Source organism: Leopardus geoffroyi, chromosome C3, assembly GCF_018350155.1.
Source record: "Leopardus geoffroyi isolate Oge1 chromosome C3, O.geoffroyi_Oge1_pat1.0, whole genome shotgun sequence".
NCBI lineage: Eukaryota > Metazoa > Chordata > Mammalia > Carnivora > Felidae > Leopardus > Leopardus geoffroyi.
The window spans coordinates 1,092,956-1,110,613 of record NC_059338.1 but is presented as its reverse complement, the minus strand read 5'-3'; the positions used below and the strand labels follow the sequence as shown (position 1 = coordinate 1,110,613).

The 17,658-nt window shown below is 61.5% G+C and overlaps 1 protein-coding gene and 2 long non-coding RNA genes across 5 annotated transcripts; all 3 read left to right on the top strand.

Moving 5' to 3' along the window:
• The first annotated feature begins 663 nt into the window (after positions 1-663).
• On the top strand, positions 664-2,955 carry LOC123586721. 2 transcript variants are annotated; one of them, XR_006706907.1, is made up of 4 exons: positions 664-1,824; positions 2,042-2,128; positions 2,199-2,455; positions 2,930-2,955. It is a non-coding gene; the product is annotated as an uncharacterized LOC123586721 (long non-coding RNA). The 2 variants fall into 2 exon arrangements; XR_006706906.1 differs by having other exon boundaries at positions 2,865-2,955.
• On the top strand, positions 2,948-7,732 carry LOC123586722. The gene is made up of 2 exons (XR_006706908.1): positions 2,948-3,021; positions 7,559-7,732. It is a non-coding gene; the product is annotated as an uncharacterized LOC123586722 (long non-coding RNA).
• Positions 7,733-8,843: 1,111 nt separating this feature from the next.
• On the top strand, positions 8,844-16,777 carry PMVK (phosphomevalonate kinase). 2 transcript variants are annotated; one of them, XM_045456064.1, is made up of 5 exons: positions 8,844-9,032; positions 10,446-10,509; positions 13,142-13,294; positions 15,406-15,535; positions 16,322-16,777. In XM_045456064.1, the coding sequence occupies exons 1-5, from the start codon at positions 8,938-8,940 to the stop codon at positions 16,456-16,458; spliced, it is 579 nt and encodes a 192-aa protein (XP_045312020.1). In that variant the 5' UTR covers positions 8,844-8,937; the 3' UTR covers positions 16,459-16,777. The 2 variants fall into 2 exon arrangements, with proteins under 2 accessions (XP_045312020.1, XP_045312021.1); XM_045456065.1 differs by lacking the exon at positions 10,446-10,509 and having other exon boundaries at positions 8,932-9,032.
• The last annotated feature ends 881 nt before the right edge of the window (positions 16,778-17,658 follow it).

The following is a 17,658-nucleotide window of genomic DNA, read 5'->3' as shown; positions in this document are numbered from 1 at the left end:
CATCCCCTCCACAGATCCTCGTCCCCTCCGCGGACTGTTGTCCCCTCCATGGATCCTCTCCCCCTCCATGGACCCTCATCCCCTCCACAGACCCTCGTCCCCTCCGCGGACTGTTGTCCCCTCCATGGACCCTCGCTCCTCCACGGACTGTCCCCTCCACAGACTGTCGTCCCCTCTGGACCCTTGTCCCCTCCATGGACCCTCATCCCCTCTGCAGACTGTCGACCCCTCCATGGACCCTCGCCTCCTCCGTGGGCCCTCATCCCTTCCACGGACCCTCGTCCCCTCTGGACCCTCATCCCCTCTGTGGACTGTGGTCCCCTCCATGGGCCCTCGTCCCCTCCGCAGACCGTCGTCCCCTCTTGAGGATGCCTTTTTATCCTGTTCACCTTTCTCACCGCTTGCAAGTGCTCAGAATTTATGCTGCGTGAACAGCTGACTGGTCAGCTTGAGTCTCCAGGGCAGGGGTTCAGGCTAGAAGGGAGGCCAGATTCCTCATCCGGGGCGGGGCTTGGCTTCAGGGGAGGGGGCACAGCCTGGCCTCCCTGGGCTCCCAGAGGTTGTGGGTGCTTGGGGCTTTTCAGGGTCTGAAAAGCGTCACGAAGTCTGGGGGAGGCTGGGAAGGGTCCCCAAGCCCCCTGCCCCTCTTAGCCCCTCAGGGAGTAGGAGCGCCGAGCTGGGTCTGAGGTCTCCGAAGCCGCTCTGTCCCCTGTATCCGAGAGACAAAGAGAGCCAGGAGCCCCAGGGGTCTGTTGGGGACGGTCAGGACACCAGGGCCACTGCCCGGTGGCCACCCTGTGTCTGGGCTGGCCTAGGTAGGTGATCCTCACTCCCATCACAGGACACGAGGCCCCTCTCTCTGTCACCCACGTGTACCCACAGCAGCTCTGGCTGGTACCCACAGGGGTGGGGGAACCTGGGAGCGAACCCACTGGCGTCTGCCCCCAGCCCTGCGTGGCCCCCCAGGGTCTGGTCTGGACCCCTCCAGTTTAAGCTCTGGACCTTTCTGCCCTTTCCTCTGAGACCTTCCACCCCTCCCCCCCCAGCTAAGAGCTCAGCCCCAGGGGCAAGGGGCAACTTGGGAGAATCACATGAGTCAGGGGCGCCCCCTTGGGCCTCCTGCTGCTTTTGGCTGGTCCCCAAACTCACTTCTCATCTGTCCCCCAGTCCGCCATCCCTGCCCCTCACCCCTGCCCAGGCTCCTCCACTGCCCTTTCCCAGCTGCCCTCAGCCCCGCCTTCCCTCGCTGGTGCCCCTGCCAGCCCTTACCGCCCCTGGGGTCCCCCTGCCTCCTCTCCCTACTGCTTCCCATCACCCATCCTGGAGGCAGAGATGTGGTCCTGGGTGAGCTTGGGGCCGGCACCCCCCGCTCCCCAGAAGCTCCTTGAAGGTCAGGGGTGTGTGTTCCTCCCAAGACGCTCTCCCAGCCGCCTGTGCCAGGCCAGCTGTTGCCTGAGGGACCTCCCGGGGCCACCCTGATGCAGGGGTGCCCGGGCCCTCACCTGCACGTGCTTACGGGGGGCTGGTAGGGGAGCTGCAGGGTGGGGCCGGGCTGCCTAGCCCTGAACCCCTACGACAGCAGCCCCCTCCCCTCCCATTTTACCGCTGAGATACCTGCCTGCTGGGCAGCTTCCGGCCTCAGCTTCCAGAAGAGGCCCCGCCCCGCTCAGCCCCTCCTCTTCATTCTGGGCCCGATGGAGGCCCCGCCCAGGTCTCCTCTAACCTGACCTTCGGTCTGAGCAAGCTAAGACGGGGGAAACCAGTCTCGGGTCCCCGCCGGCGCCCACCTGCGGGCCTCAGGCCGGGTGCCCCCTTGCTTTCAGGGTGAGCTTCCCCATCGGTACAGTGGACACCGAGAGCACCTTCCCAAACCGCCTGGCAGGAGCTGGCAGGGGCAGGGGAGGGGTGCCAGCTTGCATCTCACTGCCGGCAGACCCCAGTGCTGCCCGCCCCCCCCCCGCCCCCCCTGCCCCCCCCCCCCCCCGCCCCTGCAAGCAGCTGGATGGGTTTAACAGGCAGAATTCTCTCTTCACGGTGCCAGGGAGGAGTCAGCAGGGCGTGAAGAGGAGGGAAGGCTGGCCTCCGACCTGGACTTTGAAGGACAGTAGGATTTGCCATGAGGGCAGAGGTGAGGCCCCCGGGAGAGGGAACAGGCTTGGGGCCAGATGGTTAAGTTCATGCTCACCGTTCTCCCACAGGCCCACCTGCAAGTCTAAGGAGGGGCTTTGCCACGGGCAGTGGAGGCTGGGCGCCTGTACCAAGGCCGGTAGGCTTGGGCGCTGTGCAGCGGGTGGCCAGGATGTGACATCGGGGTAGTTTCAAGGTGTCAGCCAACAGCCTGGGAGAGAGGCAACGTGGCCGGAGCAGTGAGTTCGAGTGGCCCAGGCCTGGATGGGACAAGGCCAGGGGAAAGCGGGCGGTCGAGGACATGCTGGGTTTCCCAGCCCTGGCACAGGTGGTTGAGCAGTTCCCCCCCCCCCGCCCCCCCGCCGCAGTGTTGGCAGAGGAGGAGGAGGGGCAGGGCTGGTCTTGTCAGGGTGGGGGGGGTAGGGTGGAGAGGGGAAGGCAGCTGGGCTTGACTTTGCCAGATATGGGGGGGCAGCCAGCCTCCCAGCAGGTCCCTCACTGCTCCCCCGCTGTGCGTCCCCTCTCCCCATCCCCCCAAGTCAGGGCCCCCTTGGAGAAGTTCCAACCAGCGTCAGACTCTTAACCTTACTGAGCCTGAAGGGTGGGGGGAGTGGCCCGCAGCGGGAGTGACCTGTCTGCTGAGGGTCAGAGGGATGGTCGCCAGGCTGGGGCAGGGAAGGCAGAAACTTAAGCCGTACACCGTGGAGCGGAAGGGTTAGCCCCCTTTGGAACGTCAGTCACCCACAGACCAAACAGACCCGCCACGCCGGCTCATCCGGAACGTGGCCTCGGGCCCTTGCAGAAACCCCACGTGGCGTGAGGCCTGCCCCTTACCCGCCTGGGCCACAGACTTTTTGGCTCTCCCATCTCACGGACAAGCAGACGTTAGAGAGGGTAAGACCGTCAGTACCCTCTTACAGACAAGTAAGAGAGAGAGAGAGAGACAGAGAGGAGGTGGCTTGCCTATGGTCCTGTCACAGCTGGACAGCGACCAAGACCATCCGCGGGCACTGTCCACCTTCCCCAGGAGGCCCCAGGCCGGGAAGCCTGAGCTCCCACCCAGCCACGTGGGTACCTGGCCCTGTGGCACTTCCTCTCTGGCCACCGCGGCCCCTTATGCGCCTCAGCTTGTGGGCAGGAGGAGGCTGGCTCCGGAGGGGCCCTTCACGGGCATGAGGCCGGCCTCTGGTTCAGAGTGAGAAGGGAGGCCCAGAAAGAGTAATGACTTGTCTGGGGTCACGAAGCTTGCTAGGGGCGGGTTGGGGCTGGAGCCCTTGGCTGTCAACCCCCTCCGCTCCTCAAGCTTGTAAGGTGAGGTCTGGGGGAACCGGTTCTTCCTCCCTCTGCCCTTGAGCTTTGAAGTCACCCGTGGGTGGCTGGTGCTGGTGCTGTAGGGACGTCTGGTGTCCCCTCTGCCACTCGGAGGAGCGGCAGCCAGACAGACAGGAGGCTGCCCGTGGAGGACTGCAGTGGGGCGGAGGCGGGGGTGGGGGGGTCCCGGAGGACCCCCTGGCTGCCGGAACCTCTGGCTTTGGAGCCACGCAGACCCAGCTCGGCCACTTCTAGCTCCTGGTTTGGAGCTGAGTCTCTCCATCTCATTTTGAGAGTAAATACCAGCATCTGTCTCGAAGATAGTGAAAAACGGTGACATGAATGAAATCAACACATCGCTCTTCAATGGCTGAAGTGGGGCCAGTCCCCAGCTCCAAAGCTGGCATTCAGTACATGATAATCTCACAGAACAAAAAGATTTTTCTAAATCCTGAATCTTTATTTAAAAAAAAAAAAAGCTTTGTTTAAGGGCGCCCGGCTGGGTCAGTGGAGCCCACGACTCCTGGTCTCTGGCTCATGAGGTCAAGCCCCCCTACGGGTATAGGGCTTGCTTAAGCAAAAATCCTGTTTGTTCTTGGGGCGCCTGGGTGGCGCAGTCGGTTGGGCGTCCGACTTCAGCCAGGTCACGATCTCGCGGTCCGTGAGTTCGAGCCCCGCGTCGGGCTCTGGGCTGATGGCTCGGGGCCTGGAGCCTGCTTCCGATTCTGTGTCTCCTTCTCTCTCTGCCCCTCCCCCCTTCATGCGCTGTCTCTCTCTGTCTCAAAAATAAATAAAAACGTTAAAAAAAAAAAAATCCTGTTTGTTCTTGCGTCGTATTGCGGATTGAGCCGTGGCCACCATCCATGGGCAGACTAGCTGACTTTTTAAGAGCTTGTTTCTTTCGAACATCGGAGGATCCCTGCTTTGCCCGGCGTTCTGGGTGAGATTAGCCGGGAGCTGGAGTTGGAGCTCAGACTCTGAGCAGAGCAACAGACTCTGTTACGTGCCCTCTGAACGCTGCAGCCATAAGAGCGAAGGTCACACACTTGCCTCATAGCGACGGAGATAATTCAGAGACCGAGGACTGAGCAGGGGAATCCAACTTTCCGTTGGTCTTTTGGGAGCGCGCGCTGTCCGGTGAGGTTCGACGCCTCCCACCTCCCGGGATGGCGGCGTGTGGCGTTTCTTAAAGCCGGAGAACTTACAAACTCAGAGCTGGCCGGTGCCTTGTCCTTCCTCTGGGTTCACCCTTACTGAGCACTTAGCAACTTAGGGAAGGCGGGTCACGGAGGGGCGGGTCGTAAGTCTCTGACTGTCCACCTGTGTGTTTAGAAGCGTTTTGCCCCTTCTCTCCAGAGTGATCCCGGGGGGTAATCTACTTAAGAGATGTCTGGGCGAGTGTCTCAATTATAATGAGCCTCATCATAATTGCGACACTTTGGGGCGCCCGGGAGGCTCAGCCGGTTAAGCGTCCAACTCTTGGTTTCGGCTCAGGTCATGATCTCAGGGTTTCGTGGGTTCGAGCCCCAAGTCAGGCTCTGCACCGGAGGCATGGATATTGCTTGGGATTCTCTCTCTCTCTCTCTCTCTCTCTCTCTCTCTCTCTCTGCCCCTCCCCTGCTCACACTGTCTCTCTCTCAAAATAAATACACTTGAAAAAATTCAATAATCACGCCACTTAAAGCTGCCTCATCTTTAAGTAGGGATAGTAGTGTTTATGTCACGTGATTGAGTAAATAAGCGTCTGGCATGTAGTAAATGCTCAGTAAATAGTAACTCTTACCTGTGGTGGGGGGGGGGGGATGTGGGAGGAAGTGGCAAGCGTAGTGTGAGGTGAGCATGTCAGGAGCATAGGAAGCAGGGATCCAAGGCAGAGGGGTGGGGAGGCGGGGAGGAGGCGTCACAGGCTAAGTGCTGGAGTACAACTCAGAGTCCGCTCCCCAGAAAGACAGCTGGAAGGGTGTTTCAGGCAGGGGGAACCACACGATGGTGCCACTTAGAGCCACTTACAGCTTCTATCAGAGCATCAGGCGATGTTAATTTACGTCTGTTCCCCTCTCCAGTTTTGGGATGAAATTTCTCACGCTCTATTTTGAAGCTGCTTTATCGTTGCCGGTCCCTCAGGGGAACAAATGCTCTTTGAGCAGGCTCTGCTTCGCTCACTGTCCCAGCTCAAGTGGTCGCTGGTGCGTCTCAGGCATGTACAGACATTGAATGAACGAACACGTGAACGAACGAACGGACTTCTCTCCCTCGGCTCCCAAGGACTCAGACTGCCTCTCTTCTCTTCCTCTTTGGCACTCCTTCCGCCCCACGCTCTGCCTCACCTGCCCCGCTGCGCAGCCCCCGGGGCCACGGTCATCGAGCACAGAAGGCCCCAGTCACAGGCACTGGTGCAGGACGGCGCTGGGTCAGCTGCACAACGGCCACAGGAAGAGGAGCGAGAAGCGGAAGGAAGGGTAACCGGTGGTACCACTGAGCCGCGGTGGCATCTATGGGGCAGGCTGGCCTCGCAGGGGTGGACCGTGGTGCCGCAGATCAGGGCTCCCTCGCCCCGGGCGGTGCTGGGAGGGCACTGACAAAGCCCGCCTCCTCCCTCCCTCCTCTCGGCTCTGCAGGAGTGTAGGCCCTGGTCCCCTGCGGGCTCAAACTGCTTTGGGTTTGGTGACACCGTGAGCGGGCTTCCTCCAATAGGCCTGGACTTGACTTCCGAGCCGTCTTCTGGGTCAGTGAAGCAAACCTCTCTTTATTTTTATTTTTTTGTTATTTACTTACTTTGTGTGAGAGAATGTGTGAGCAGAGGGAGGCGCAGAGAGAGAGAGAGAGAGAGAGAGAGAGAGAGAATCCCAAGCAGGCTCCACATTGTCAGCACAGAGCCGGACGTGGGGCTCAATCCCATGAACCATGACATCACGACCTGAGCCTAAATCAAGGGTCAGACGCCTAACTGGCTGAGCCCCCCAGGTGCCCCACAGACGGTCTGCCTTTTTAGTGAGGGGTGACCCTCTGGGGTAATTGTGTTCCTGAGTCGTGGGGCCACTGCTCTGTGGTCCAAGGCCAGCACCCGCTTCCTCAAGCATCAGCTTCTGGAAGCCCCGTGAGGCAGCCCCGTGAGGCAGCGTGTCTGGCATCCCCAGCTTCTCATCGCAGTGCCCCCCCCCCCCCCAGGCTTCTGGCCACTCCCTCCCAGCTTGTCTGTGCCCCTGTGGACAGTCCTGTTCCTCCCTCTTTCCTGCCTCATTGTCTGCAGCGTCCCGCCTGTCGTCTCACACCTGCTGACTCTTGTGAGTTCTTTTTGGTTGTGGAGGGAAGAGGCGATGTCATACAACAGAGTCTCAAGGGCTAAGGTGTCCCTGAGAGGGAAGCACTGCTCTGGGGACTATCTGAGCAGGTGACCTTGGAGAGCAAGGTGGCTGAGTGTGCAAATTTGCAGGCTGGATGGCTCTGGGGGGTGGCAAGGCTCCATGGGAGCTGGTGTCTGAGGCCAAGGGACGGAGCGGTCAGACCAAGCAGGCAGGAAGATCACAGACAGTGGTGACGGGAGCCTGTGGCTAAGCTGCCTGAATGGAAACAGGTGCCAGGATTGGTGGCTGTCAGCACTGAGGAGGGCAAAGGCCACCCAGCCCGGTGGCTGTGAGCCTTGTAGGAGCTGGAGTTTCCCAAGAGGCATGGGAGTGAAGGTCAGGAAGCTGATATGGGAAGGAAGGAGGCCACAGACACTATGCTGAGATCTGACGGCTGGAGGGGGGGGGGGCGGTGATAAGACTCTACGTGAGAGGGCAGCCGGGGACAGTGAGACACAGTTGAGGCAGGGAGCAGGAGAGAAGCTGTAAGAGGTTAGGATGTTCTGATCATCAGTAGGGAATTCCAGCGGGGATAGGAAAGGCAGGCGTGAGGTCTGAGTCAGGTGAAAAAGAAAGTGGGGGGCAGTTCGGAGTCCTTTCTAGTGACAAGAGGAGGGATCTGAGCTTTCTGTGAAGGTGGGCTGGGAGATCGGATACTGTGCGGAATTCTGTAACCACACCGTGCTCAGCATAAATAACAACTCCACATCTGGATGACGCTCGAGAAGTTACAAAGGGTTTTAATTACATTGTGTTTTTCCCATTTCCTTCTCAAGGCAACCCTGTGAGGTGGGCGTTACCACTGATGAACCAGGGCGACCTGAGAAGTGTCCGAGCTGGGATTAAAACCCCACTTGGGGCTGCCTTCTAAGTGCACTGATGAGTGCGTGATCTCAGAGTTGCTTCAAAAAAAAAAAAAAAGACCTTCCTGGAGACCGTCCTTTTTGCATCTGACCCATGGCCATTCCTTCATCGCTCCTGTGCCGTGTTTTCCGGCTCCTCCCACGCGGGTCCGGCGTCCTCTCGCCCCTTCTCCTTGAGTGACTCCGTGGCTCGCAGGAATGGGCTCCGGGATCCGTTCTGACGAGCTCAGAGATGCGGGCCCACGGTCCGGGCTGAAGGCCACTGCGCTTACTCCTCTGGGACCGGCTGTCACTGCGGCGGGCCTTCGAGGAGGGGACAGACCCTCGCAGCTCCCGACTGGACTCCGCATAAAGTTAGGCAATCCCAAAAAAAAAAAAAAAAAAAAAAAAAAAGGGGCGCCTGGGTGGCGCAGTCGGTTAAGCGTCCGACTTCAGCCAGGTCACGATCTCGCGGTCCGTGAGTTCGAGCCCCGCGTCGGGCTCTGGGCTGATGGCTCAGAGCCTGGAGCCTGTTTCCGATTCTGTGTCTCCCTCTCTCTCTGCCCCTCCCCTGTTCATGCTCTGTCTCTCTCTGTCCCCCAAAAAATAAATAAAAACGTTGAGAAAAAAAAAAAAATTAAAGTTAGGCAATCCCGTCCGGGGCTGGCCTCCAAGCCCCAGAGCCCACCCCGTCGGGGTCAGCGCTTTGCGGCGGGTCCCCGCACTTCTCTGGAGAAGAGCAGGCGGCGCCTCCAAACCCGCGCTGCCGGCCACGCGAGCGCCGGCCCAAGCCCCTCCCCGTGTGACGTCACGGCCACGCCCCCGGCGCCTCCGCCGCGGGTGGCTTCCGGGAGGACCCACATTCACTGCGGGGTACAGACAGATTAGCTTGAACACGTGCGTGGCGTTGCACAAGTAAGGAGGCGGGTTCGCAGACCTCTTCAGCGTGATCTCGTTTGATCGTTTCCCATAATGTTTGTAGGGTTGGGTGGTAGGCAACGTGACGCTCACCTCGGGGGATTTAGAGACGCCCCCGCTACAAGGGGAATGGTTGTGTCCAGGTGACGTCAGGCTCTGGGCGGGGCCGGGCCGTTCCAAGTGATCCCTGTGGGGGAGCGTCTTTCGGGCGAAGGCCGCCCTGAGAGCCACGCCCCCCCTCGGCGTTTGGCGGTGGACGTGCCCACGGACAGGCCTCTCCGCGGCTGCGCAGGAGTAGCTCTCAGAGTACTCGCGTCGGAGCCGAGAGGACGGCAGGGCGGCGGGGCGGCTGGGTGGCCGGGTGGCCGGGCGGCGGAGGTGGGGGGGGGGACGGCATGGCTCCGCAAGCAGGCGCCCCGCGCCTGGTGCTGCTGTTCAGCGGGAAGAGGAAGTCTGGGAAGGACTTCGTGGCCGAGGCGCTGCGGAGCAGGTGTCTGCGGGGCGGGGCGCGGACGCTGGGCTTGGGGTGGGGTCGGCCGCGGGCCGACAACTGCAGGGGCGGCCGCTCCGTGGTCGGGGGTGGTGGAGTCCTCCGTGCGCGATCCCGTCGAACCCCAAGATTCCTTTGATAGGTTCCCTGTTGGGGTGTTAGTAGCTGAGGGTGCTCTGAAAGGTGGGGGGTCACCAAGGGATCCGTAGATCCAGGATTCAGATTCAGCTTGAGTCTGTTGACCCTGAACGTCGTGGTCGAGCGGTTGTGCTGGACGAGAGCGAGGATCGCAAAGCGTGGGCGCACGCCGGTGGGTGGGGGACCAGGCGTCGCTGCTGGGGGGGGGGGGTGCACCACAGGGGTCGACGAGGTTGTGGGGGAGGGGACCCGGGGCAGAGGTCGCCTCTGGCTCCGCACAAGGGTCCTACCACCTTTCCTGCTTGCCTTTCTCCTTGTCCCCTGCACAGGAGTCAGTCAGTGGACAGGAGCAGTGTGTGCAGTTGGACTGCTGGAATTTGCACCCTGACTCCCCACGTGTTCCCCTGTGACCTTGCACAGCATTCTCCTCCACTCCGTGTCTCAGCTTTGTCCTCTGTGAAGTGGGGCTAAAGATAGGGTGGTTGAAAGGATGACATGAGATAATGCACGTGAAGGGCCCAGAACAATTCTTGCCGTCTAGTAAAGGCCCAGGAAGTAAATGCTGGCTGGTATTTGCACTTCATCTATATTGGCTTCATTACTTGCAGTGTTGTTTTGAGTGTATCAGGTCTCACTCTGCCTCCGTTTCCTCGTGTGAAGCATAGAGCCAAGAACGCCTGTCTCACTGTGTCAGTGTTTGAGTGAAAGTGTCAGCACCTCACGGTCAGGGCGGGGACGGCGTACCTGGGTCCAGACACAGCACCCAACAGGTACTGGATTGAGTACATCGAACAACTGAAGGAGCGAGTGAATTCTGTTGTGATGACCAAGTCCGTGCACACAGATACACCCGGGCCGTGGGAAAACTAGTTCAAGGGCCCAGCAGTGACCTCATCGAGCCAGAACATCGCCGGTGGTGGCCGTGCACGGTGTAATTGTAATGTTTGTTCTGCCTGTGAGCAGAACTCTCCCATTCCAGTTTGGTAATAATCCTGTAGGAGACCGAACAGAGAGCGCTGTTCCGCTTTGTAGATGAGCAGTTAGGGTCAGGGAGGATGAGACGTTGACGGTTACGGATACTAGTAGCAGAAACGCAACCGCAGAGGGGCGCCCGGCCGGCTCAGTCCGTAGACCCTGTGACTGTGGATCTCAGGGTCACGAGTTCGAGGCCCACGTTAGGTGTGGAGCTTACTTTAAAAAAGGAAGGAGACTTCCATCCCCTTCCCGCCTCGTCTAGAAACTAGGTTAACCGGTTTGGACCTCCCTGTCCTGTAGGCTCGGAGCTGATGTCTGCGCTGTCCTGCGGCTGTCCGGGCCACTCAAGGAGCGGTACGCGCGGGTAGGTGGCGGCCTTGCGGCATTTGGTGGGTTGGAAGGAGCCTGCTGTGGTCACTGGCAGGGTCTCTGTGACTACCGTTGGCAGCGTGCTGGACCGTTTGGGGCCATTTTCACCTTGTCACTCGCTTCCGGCCCCCTCCCCCAGAGCGTATCCAGGAAACACTTCAGACTTGAGCTGGGATTCTCCCCTTGGAAATGTAATCACCTGAGTTGTCAAGATGATCATTAAGTGAAGAAAGCAAGATGTAGAAACGTGCATAGGGAATACTCCATTTATATGTAAACGGAGGAGAGTTCTGAATACGTTTGCTTACACGTTCAGCCACAGCCACGGAACCGATATCTGTAGGGGGCCCTCCTTGTGTTCACTGTTGCCAGTGCTGGGGCTGTGTGAAGCCTGGGCAGGGTACACAGGCCACTGTCACTGGGTGCCTCCAGGAAGGGGCAAGCAGGGGCCGGGCAGAGAGTTTTCACTCTAAACAAATACGTAACTTTTGAATTTTGGACCATGTGGATTTAAAGAAAAAAAAAAAAAAAAAAAAAAAAGGATTGTAGGGGCGGCTGGGTGGCTCAGTCGGTTAAGCGTTCGACTTCAGCTCAGGTCATGATCTCACAGCTCGTGAGTTGGAGCCCCGCGTCAGGCTCCGTGCTGACAGCTCAGAGCCTGCTTGGCATTCTCTGTCCCCCTTCTGTCTCTGCTCCTGCCCTATTTGCATGCACACGTGTTCTCTCTCTTTTTCTCTCTAAAAAATAAATAAGCATTGAAAAAAAAAAGATTGTAAAAACTAAATGGGAACTTTTAGAGCCTTAGCTTTCAGACAGGGAGCCTAGAGGGTCAGACCAGCTTCCCATGCAGTGAGGAGCCCTCGTTGCTTAGATTTCTGCCCTTGACTTCTAGGTGCACTTTGGTCAGTTGGCCTGAGTCTGGTCTTCTGGGGCCACACAGAATGAATCTGGCCCCCCCTTCCATGCATCAGTCCATATGCGTGGCAGTACTCTCCTGTGCCTTTTGGTTTTCTCCCACCAGCTAAACAGACCCATTTGTAGGAGGTAGGGGATCACTGTAGCATTGTAGCAGCCTGGCGGGTCCCGGGGATAACAGGTGCAGTGGTTTTAAAATTAATTCATTTATTATTTATTTTTTTATTTCGAGAGAGCGTAAGCAGGGGAGGAGCAGAGAGAACAGGAGAGAGAGAGTCCCAAGCAGAGCCCAGACATGGGGCTTGAACCTACAAACCATGAGATCATGACCTGAACCGCAGTCAAGAGCCAGACGCTCAGCCAGCTGAGCCACCCAGGTGCCCCTAAGATTTTTTTAGTGGGAACCTTTCCCAAATGACGTTAGAGGAGGAAGTTCCTGGTACCCAGTAGACAGACCTGAGGGTCTCTGGCGGGGGAGGTGCAGGGAGACAGAGGGTGGAGGAGGGGGCTCTCGGCCTGTCCCCTGGGGCCTGGGCACTTCTGGGGAACCCCAGGGTTCTGAGGAGTAGTTTGAAAACCACTGATCTACGCTCCAGAGTTCCCAGATCAGCCCCCGCTCCAGACCTACGAGCCAGGCTGGCGTGGGTGTGGCGTGGGCAGGAGTTTGCATCTTAAAAACCTCAATAGGAAACGGATAGGCCAGCCTACCCCTGTACCACTCCTATTCCCACTAAAAACAATTCCACCGGCATCTGGCTGGCTCAGTGGGGAGAGCACATGACTCTTGACCTCAGGGCTGTGAGTTCAGGCCCCGCGTTGGGTGTGGAGCATACTTTAAAAAAAAAAATCCAAAACGAAACGTTCAATGCATTGGGTTTCTCAAGTCACAATGAGGAATCTAACGGAAGCACAGAACCTACCTGCCGCTCCTGGCTGGAGAGCGTGGGAAACCAGTTTACAGACAGGAGGTAGCTGCCGGCCTCACCTCGGGCAGGGCACGGGAAGGTGACTGGACTTGCCCGGTCGGTCGGTTGTGGCCCTTCAGTTTGCAGGGGAGAGACGAGTCCAAGAGGGTGGAGCTGCGGGGAGTGAGGAGAGGAGCTGGAACCTGTCTCAGACCCCGGCCCGCCCCAGGGCCCTGGATGGACCCCTCCCATTTGGCTGTGTCCCTAGGGAGGGGAGGCCGGGGTGGTCCGAGCAGCTCCCCCTGCCCCAGGAGCACCTGCTGTTTCTGCAGAGGTGCCAGGAGCTTGGGGGGCGGGGGGCGGCGGGATGCGGGAGGGGGCCGCCGGGTGTCCTGGGCCGGGGTGGGGCTGGGCTGGGCCAGAAGAGGTGTGCTTTTTCACATTTCCCACTTTGGTTGGAGGCTCAGCCTGCACCCAGGGGACGCAGACTAATTTCAGGATTAGTTTAAGCCAGGAGTCATTGGGGAGGTAAAGCTGTCGCAAAAGAGAAAAACACATCACACGACTTAAAGACACCGAAATGATTTCTGGATTATTCTGGATTATCCCCAGGCTTTTCTTCCATCTGCTGCTGTTTGGAGTTGCTTACTCCCTGCAGCCCAGGGTCCTGGTGGCAACCTCGTGGTCCTTGCATCGGTCCCCGGGGAGGGGTGGGGCGGGGGAGGGCAGGGCTGCCCTCCTCCTGTTTCGGGAGGGACCAGTGAGGTCGGAGACCGGAGGTGCAGACGGTGCATGTGCTTCGGGCAGGAGCACGGCCTGGACTTCGAGAGACTCCTGGACGCCAGCACCTACAAGGAGGCCTACCGGAGGGACATGATCCGCTGGGGCGAGGAGAAGCGCCGGGCCGACCCCGGCTTCTTCTGCAGGAAGGTGGTGGAGGGCGTCTCCCAGCCCGTCTGGGTGAGTGTGCTCAGGGCTGCGTTCCGCCTTTTCCGCCTGTGACTCCACTGGCCCCGCCTCCCGCCACTTCTCATCCGTGGCCTCCTAGCTCCAGCCCTGGTCCCACGTGTCCCATTCGTCACCCAGCAGCCAGAACGGCCTGTTGAAAATAACCCAACGCTTGTCACTCCTCTGTTTGGAACCTTTGTGCATTGTTCCCACAAACCACAGTGAAGCCCTTCACGGAAACCTCTAGGCTTTGTATGACCGGGCCCTGCTGCCCTGCTGGCCTTCTTGCTCCCTAGGCTGTCACTACACCCGCCTTCTCTCCGTTCGTCAGACACATAAGGTCCTTCTGGAGGCCCGGCCTTAGTGCAGTTCTGCCTGCCAGGACCGCCCTTTCTTTCCGTCCTCATCTGGTTCCCTCCAGCCCTGCTTACATGGCGCCTCCGCCAGGAAGCCTGCCCTGATACCCGAGCCTGAGTGATGCTGCCAGGTGCTCCCCCAGCACCTCACCCCTTCGCTCCGTCCTCGCTCTGGGAGCCAGTAGTATCTCCTTGGACCTGGCCCGGCTCCAGGTGATCTGAGGACGTATCAGTGCAAGAACGGGATGAAGCCCCTGCCCTCGGGGTGGGTGCTCACGTTATCACTGGGGCTGGAGGGAGTTAGGCCGGAAACAGGTACAGAATGTGTCCTGTGGGGTGAAGAGAAATGCTGAACAGCAAAGTAAAGGAGTCCAGGGCTCCATGGGGGGCTGGGCTGCCGCCCTGCGGGGCGCCGGGGAGGTTTCCCCCACTCGAGGTCACCTGAGCAGAGCCTGCAGGAGACCGGGGCTGAGCCAAGTGGGTGTTTGGGCGGCGGGCGGGCACGTGGCAGGAGGCGAGGCCCGGGCTCTGGTGCTTCGGGGCCACTGAGCAGGGGGGAGGCGAGGCTGCTGGGAGGGGGCGGTGGGGCTGTGGCTCAGAGCGGTGGGCTCCGCACGGGCCGCGAAGACTGAGCCGGCTGGGCCGTGGCCGCAGGGTGGGAGGCGTGGGGAGAAGACGGGGAGTTCGGTCTCGGACGTGCCGAGCTTGACGCGCCTGCAGACAGCGCTGACCGCACCGGAGGCCGCCGTCTGCCCCCCAGACTGGGCCCCGAGGGGGTGAGCGCCGGCCGCTTGGCTCCCGCCCCCTCCGCGCCCGCACACGGGTTCGCTGTGCCACATGTTTGGTAATTGGTGAGTGAACGGAACGTGTCCGCGTCGGAGGGGGAACAGCCGGCCGCTCTGTTCACGGATTCGGTCGTCGAACGCGTGTTCCCAAGGGTCCCTATGCCGCACGGCGTGCCGGGGTCTGGGATGTGGCCGCGGGTGCGGACCTGGGGCGGGCAGGCAGTGAACACAACCTCCCGGCAGATGGTGACGGTGGCGAGAGCACTTCGTGGACAGCGTGTCTGGACCCAGAGGGACAGGAAGGGGGCCGGGCCGTAGGAAAGGCCTCCCGGAGGAGGGACGCCAGAGCGGAGATGGGCGTGAATGGGGGGCCCTGGCCTGCGCTCGTCCATGCAGAGGGAGCCGCACGCGCCAGGGCCCCGAGGAGGACGTGGCTGGCGTGTGGGAGCGGGGGACCGGCCGGCTGCAGCGGAGTAGATGCACGAAGGCCACGGGAGTAGTGCCGGATCTCGTAGGCCCTCGGAAGCTGGGGTTAGGGCTTTGGATCTTCTTAGAATGACGGGGGCCCTTTGAGAGGTGGGGTGCCCTGGCCTGAGAAAGTCAGGCTTAGGTTGTGGAAAGTGCTGGTGAGCAGGGACCAGTTGGAGCACCTTTGTTTCTGGCCTCAGTTTGTCTGTCTGTAGAATTACTTTGTTGGACCCGCTGATCTGGCCTCAAAGCCCGAGGCTTCGTCTTCAGCTCAGTGGTGACCACGGAACGTGGTGTGTCGACGGCAGACACGTGTGGGCAGAGTGGGCTGTGGACTGCGTGACCAGGGAGGGCTGCCCGCAGGGAGGAGGGATGGTGGGTGAGAATGGGGAAGGGGACCACACCTGTCTGGGCTCTATAGCCCCCCCCCCCCCATCCCCATGCACCTGCTTATTCCCTGGGGCCCTGTCCCGCCACACCGTGTTCTGTCGGTCACCTGCCCGTGTCTCTGCAGCTGGTGAGTGACACACGGAGGGTGTCGGACATCCAGTGGTTTCGGGAGGCCTACGGGGCTTTGACCCAGACGGTCCGCGTGGTGGCCCCGGAGCAGAGCCGACGGCAGCGGGGCTGGGTGTTCACTCCAGGTGAGCTGCGCCCGGCCTTTGCCCCCGAGGCTTGGCATGCCGGCCGCTACCCCGCCGTAGACCCTGGCCCCCGCCTCCACGGTCTGGGTCTCCTGCCCTCTTCCTGGCAGGCTGTGGGGGTGTGAGCGAGGGGTCGTGAAAGGGAACCCGGGGGCCTGTGGCTCAGGACCGTCCCCAGATTGGAACATGGGTGGGGGAGGGTGTCCTCGGGCTAAAGGTTCCTCATGACCCGGGGCTGGTGCCCTTCCCTGTCCTCTCCAGGCGGGTGGGCTTCGCGAGATGTGTCCGGGACCCAGCCTGCCGGCCTGCTGGGTCAGCGGGCGTCCCGTGCGACGCACAGAGTGTCTGTGTGTGGTGGGCAAGGCGGCCTCAGCGGCGCAAGCCCGGGACCTGCCCTGTGGCAGCTGGGACACCGCTGAGGCCTCGCTCCCGCCCGAGGCCCTGCGGGCCGGGGAACTTCGGCCCCTGACACTGCAGTCTCCTGGGCGTGGGCACTTCCGCGTATACTCGACCTCGCTTCGGTCACGGTCAGCCCGCCCAGCAGCCCCGCTGTCCGGAGAGTAGCTCGCGCCGCCTCCCGGAGGGCCGAGTGGGGGTGGACGTGGAGCCGCCCTTCCGGCTCGTCTGTGGTCTCGTGTGGTTTCGGGAGGCCCTTCCACCGTCTGTGGGCGGTGGCCGTGTGGCTGGGCGGTGGCAGAGGGGAGGCCAGGACGGGGGCAGCTCCATCTGGGGCCTGCGGGCCTCCAGGGCTGGCCGGGGCCTGACGTCACCTTGCTTCCTGCACAGGGGTGGACGACGCGGAGTCGGAGTGTGGCCTGGACGACTTGGAGGGCTTCGACTGGGTCGTGGAGAACCACGGGGACGCGGGGCGCCTGGAGGAGCAGCTGCAGAGCCTGGTGGCCTTTGTCCGCTCCAGACTGTAGCTTTGGGTTCCGGGGCGCCCCTGCCGGACCGTGGTCTCCGATGCCGGCTGGCGTGAGGAGAGGCCGGGGGCCCGGGGCCCCGTTCCGGGGGGGCTGGCAGGTGCCAGGCAAGTCGAGGCAGCCCCGGGGACCTCGTTTCTTTGTGGAGGGGACGGCCCTTCCTCTTCGGGAGGAGACTGGCCGTGCCTGAACCGTGTCCACGGTGCCCGGCCCGTGAGCGTGGGTGGCCCTGCCTCCCCGTGGGGACGCTGTCAGCCCCTCGTTCCAGGCAGGGGCCTGGCTCCCCAGCGTGGGTCCTAATAAACCGCCTTGGAGCCCACTCAGAGCCCACGTCTCTCCTTTCCTGCACGCGGGCACAGCCCGTCCTGGTGGCTGTGGGCCCCACTGCCCTGGCCTCCCCGGGCACCTGGCTCTGTGCCCCGCCCCCCCGCCCACACGGCCCCCAAACCAAACTGCGCGTGTCGCCGCCCAGACCTGCCGCCCAGCTCACCGTTCCCGACGCCAGCTCCCTGGCTCTGGAGGGCCGCCGGCGCCGTGGGCTCCTCCCTGTCCTCTTCTGCGGTGGCCGTCCCCGTGTCCCCCTTCCGATTCTCACCGGCCGGCCACGTCCGTCTGGCAGTCGTGACCCTGGCTCCCAGAGCCGTGCTGGCCCCCGGCAGGTGCCGGGAGGTTGGGGTGTGCGTGTCATTGTGGCACAGGCTTCCTCACCCCCAGGGGCCTCCGTTCCAGCCGTTGGGCTGGCGCCGAGCTGGCTCCAAGACGGGCTCTTGGGGGCCCTCAGAGCTGCCAGCGGAGGCTGCTTGTGAGCCTCCCGCCCTGACGGCGTCACGCCCGCTCTGGGTGTGTGACCCCGAGGGAGCCTCCCGTGTTCGCCAGACTCAGCCCCAGTGACTCGTGGCCGTTTCTGACAGGTTGTTCAGAAGCGGGGGGCTCCGGGGGGGTCTCCGGGGGACGAGGGGACAAGGGGACGGGCCGTCGTGAGTCCCAGCCTCCTCTCGTCGAGGGCCCACAGATGTCTCGTGGCGCTTTCCTCAGGTCCGGGGGTGCACCCAGGGGACCCGAGGAATGAGCCTGTGCCTCCTTACCCAGGTCCCCAGCGCCTGGCCCAGCAAAGGCGGCGATGGCAGGGACGAGAGACCATTACTGAGCGCCTGCCAGGCACCACGGAATGTAAACAGTCCGTCGGAAAGTGGAGCACGA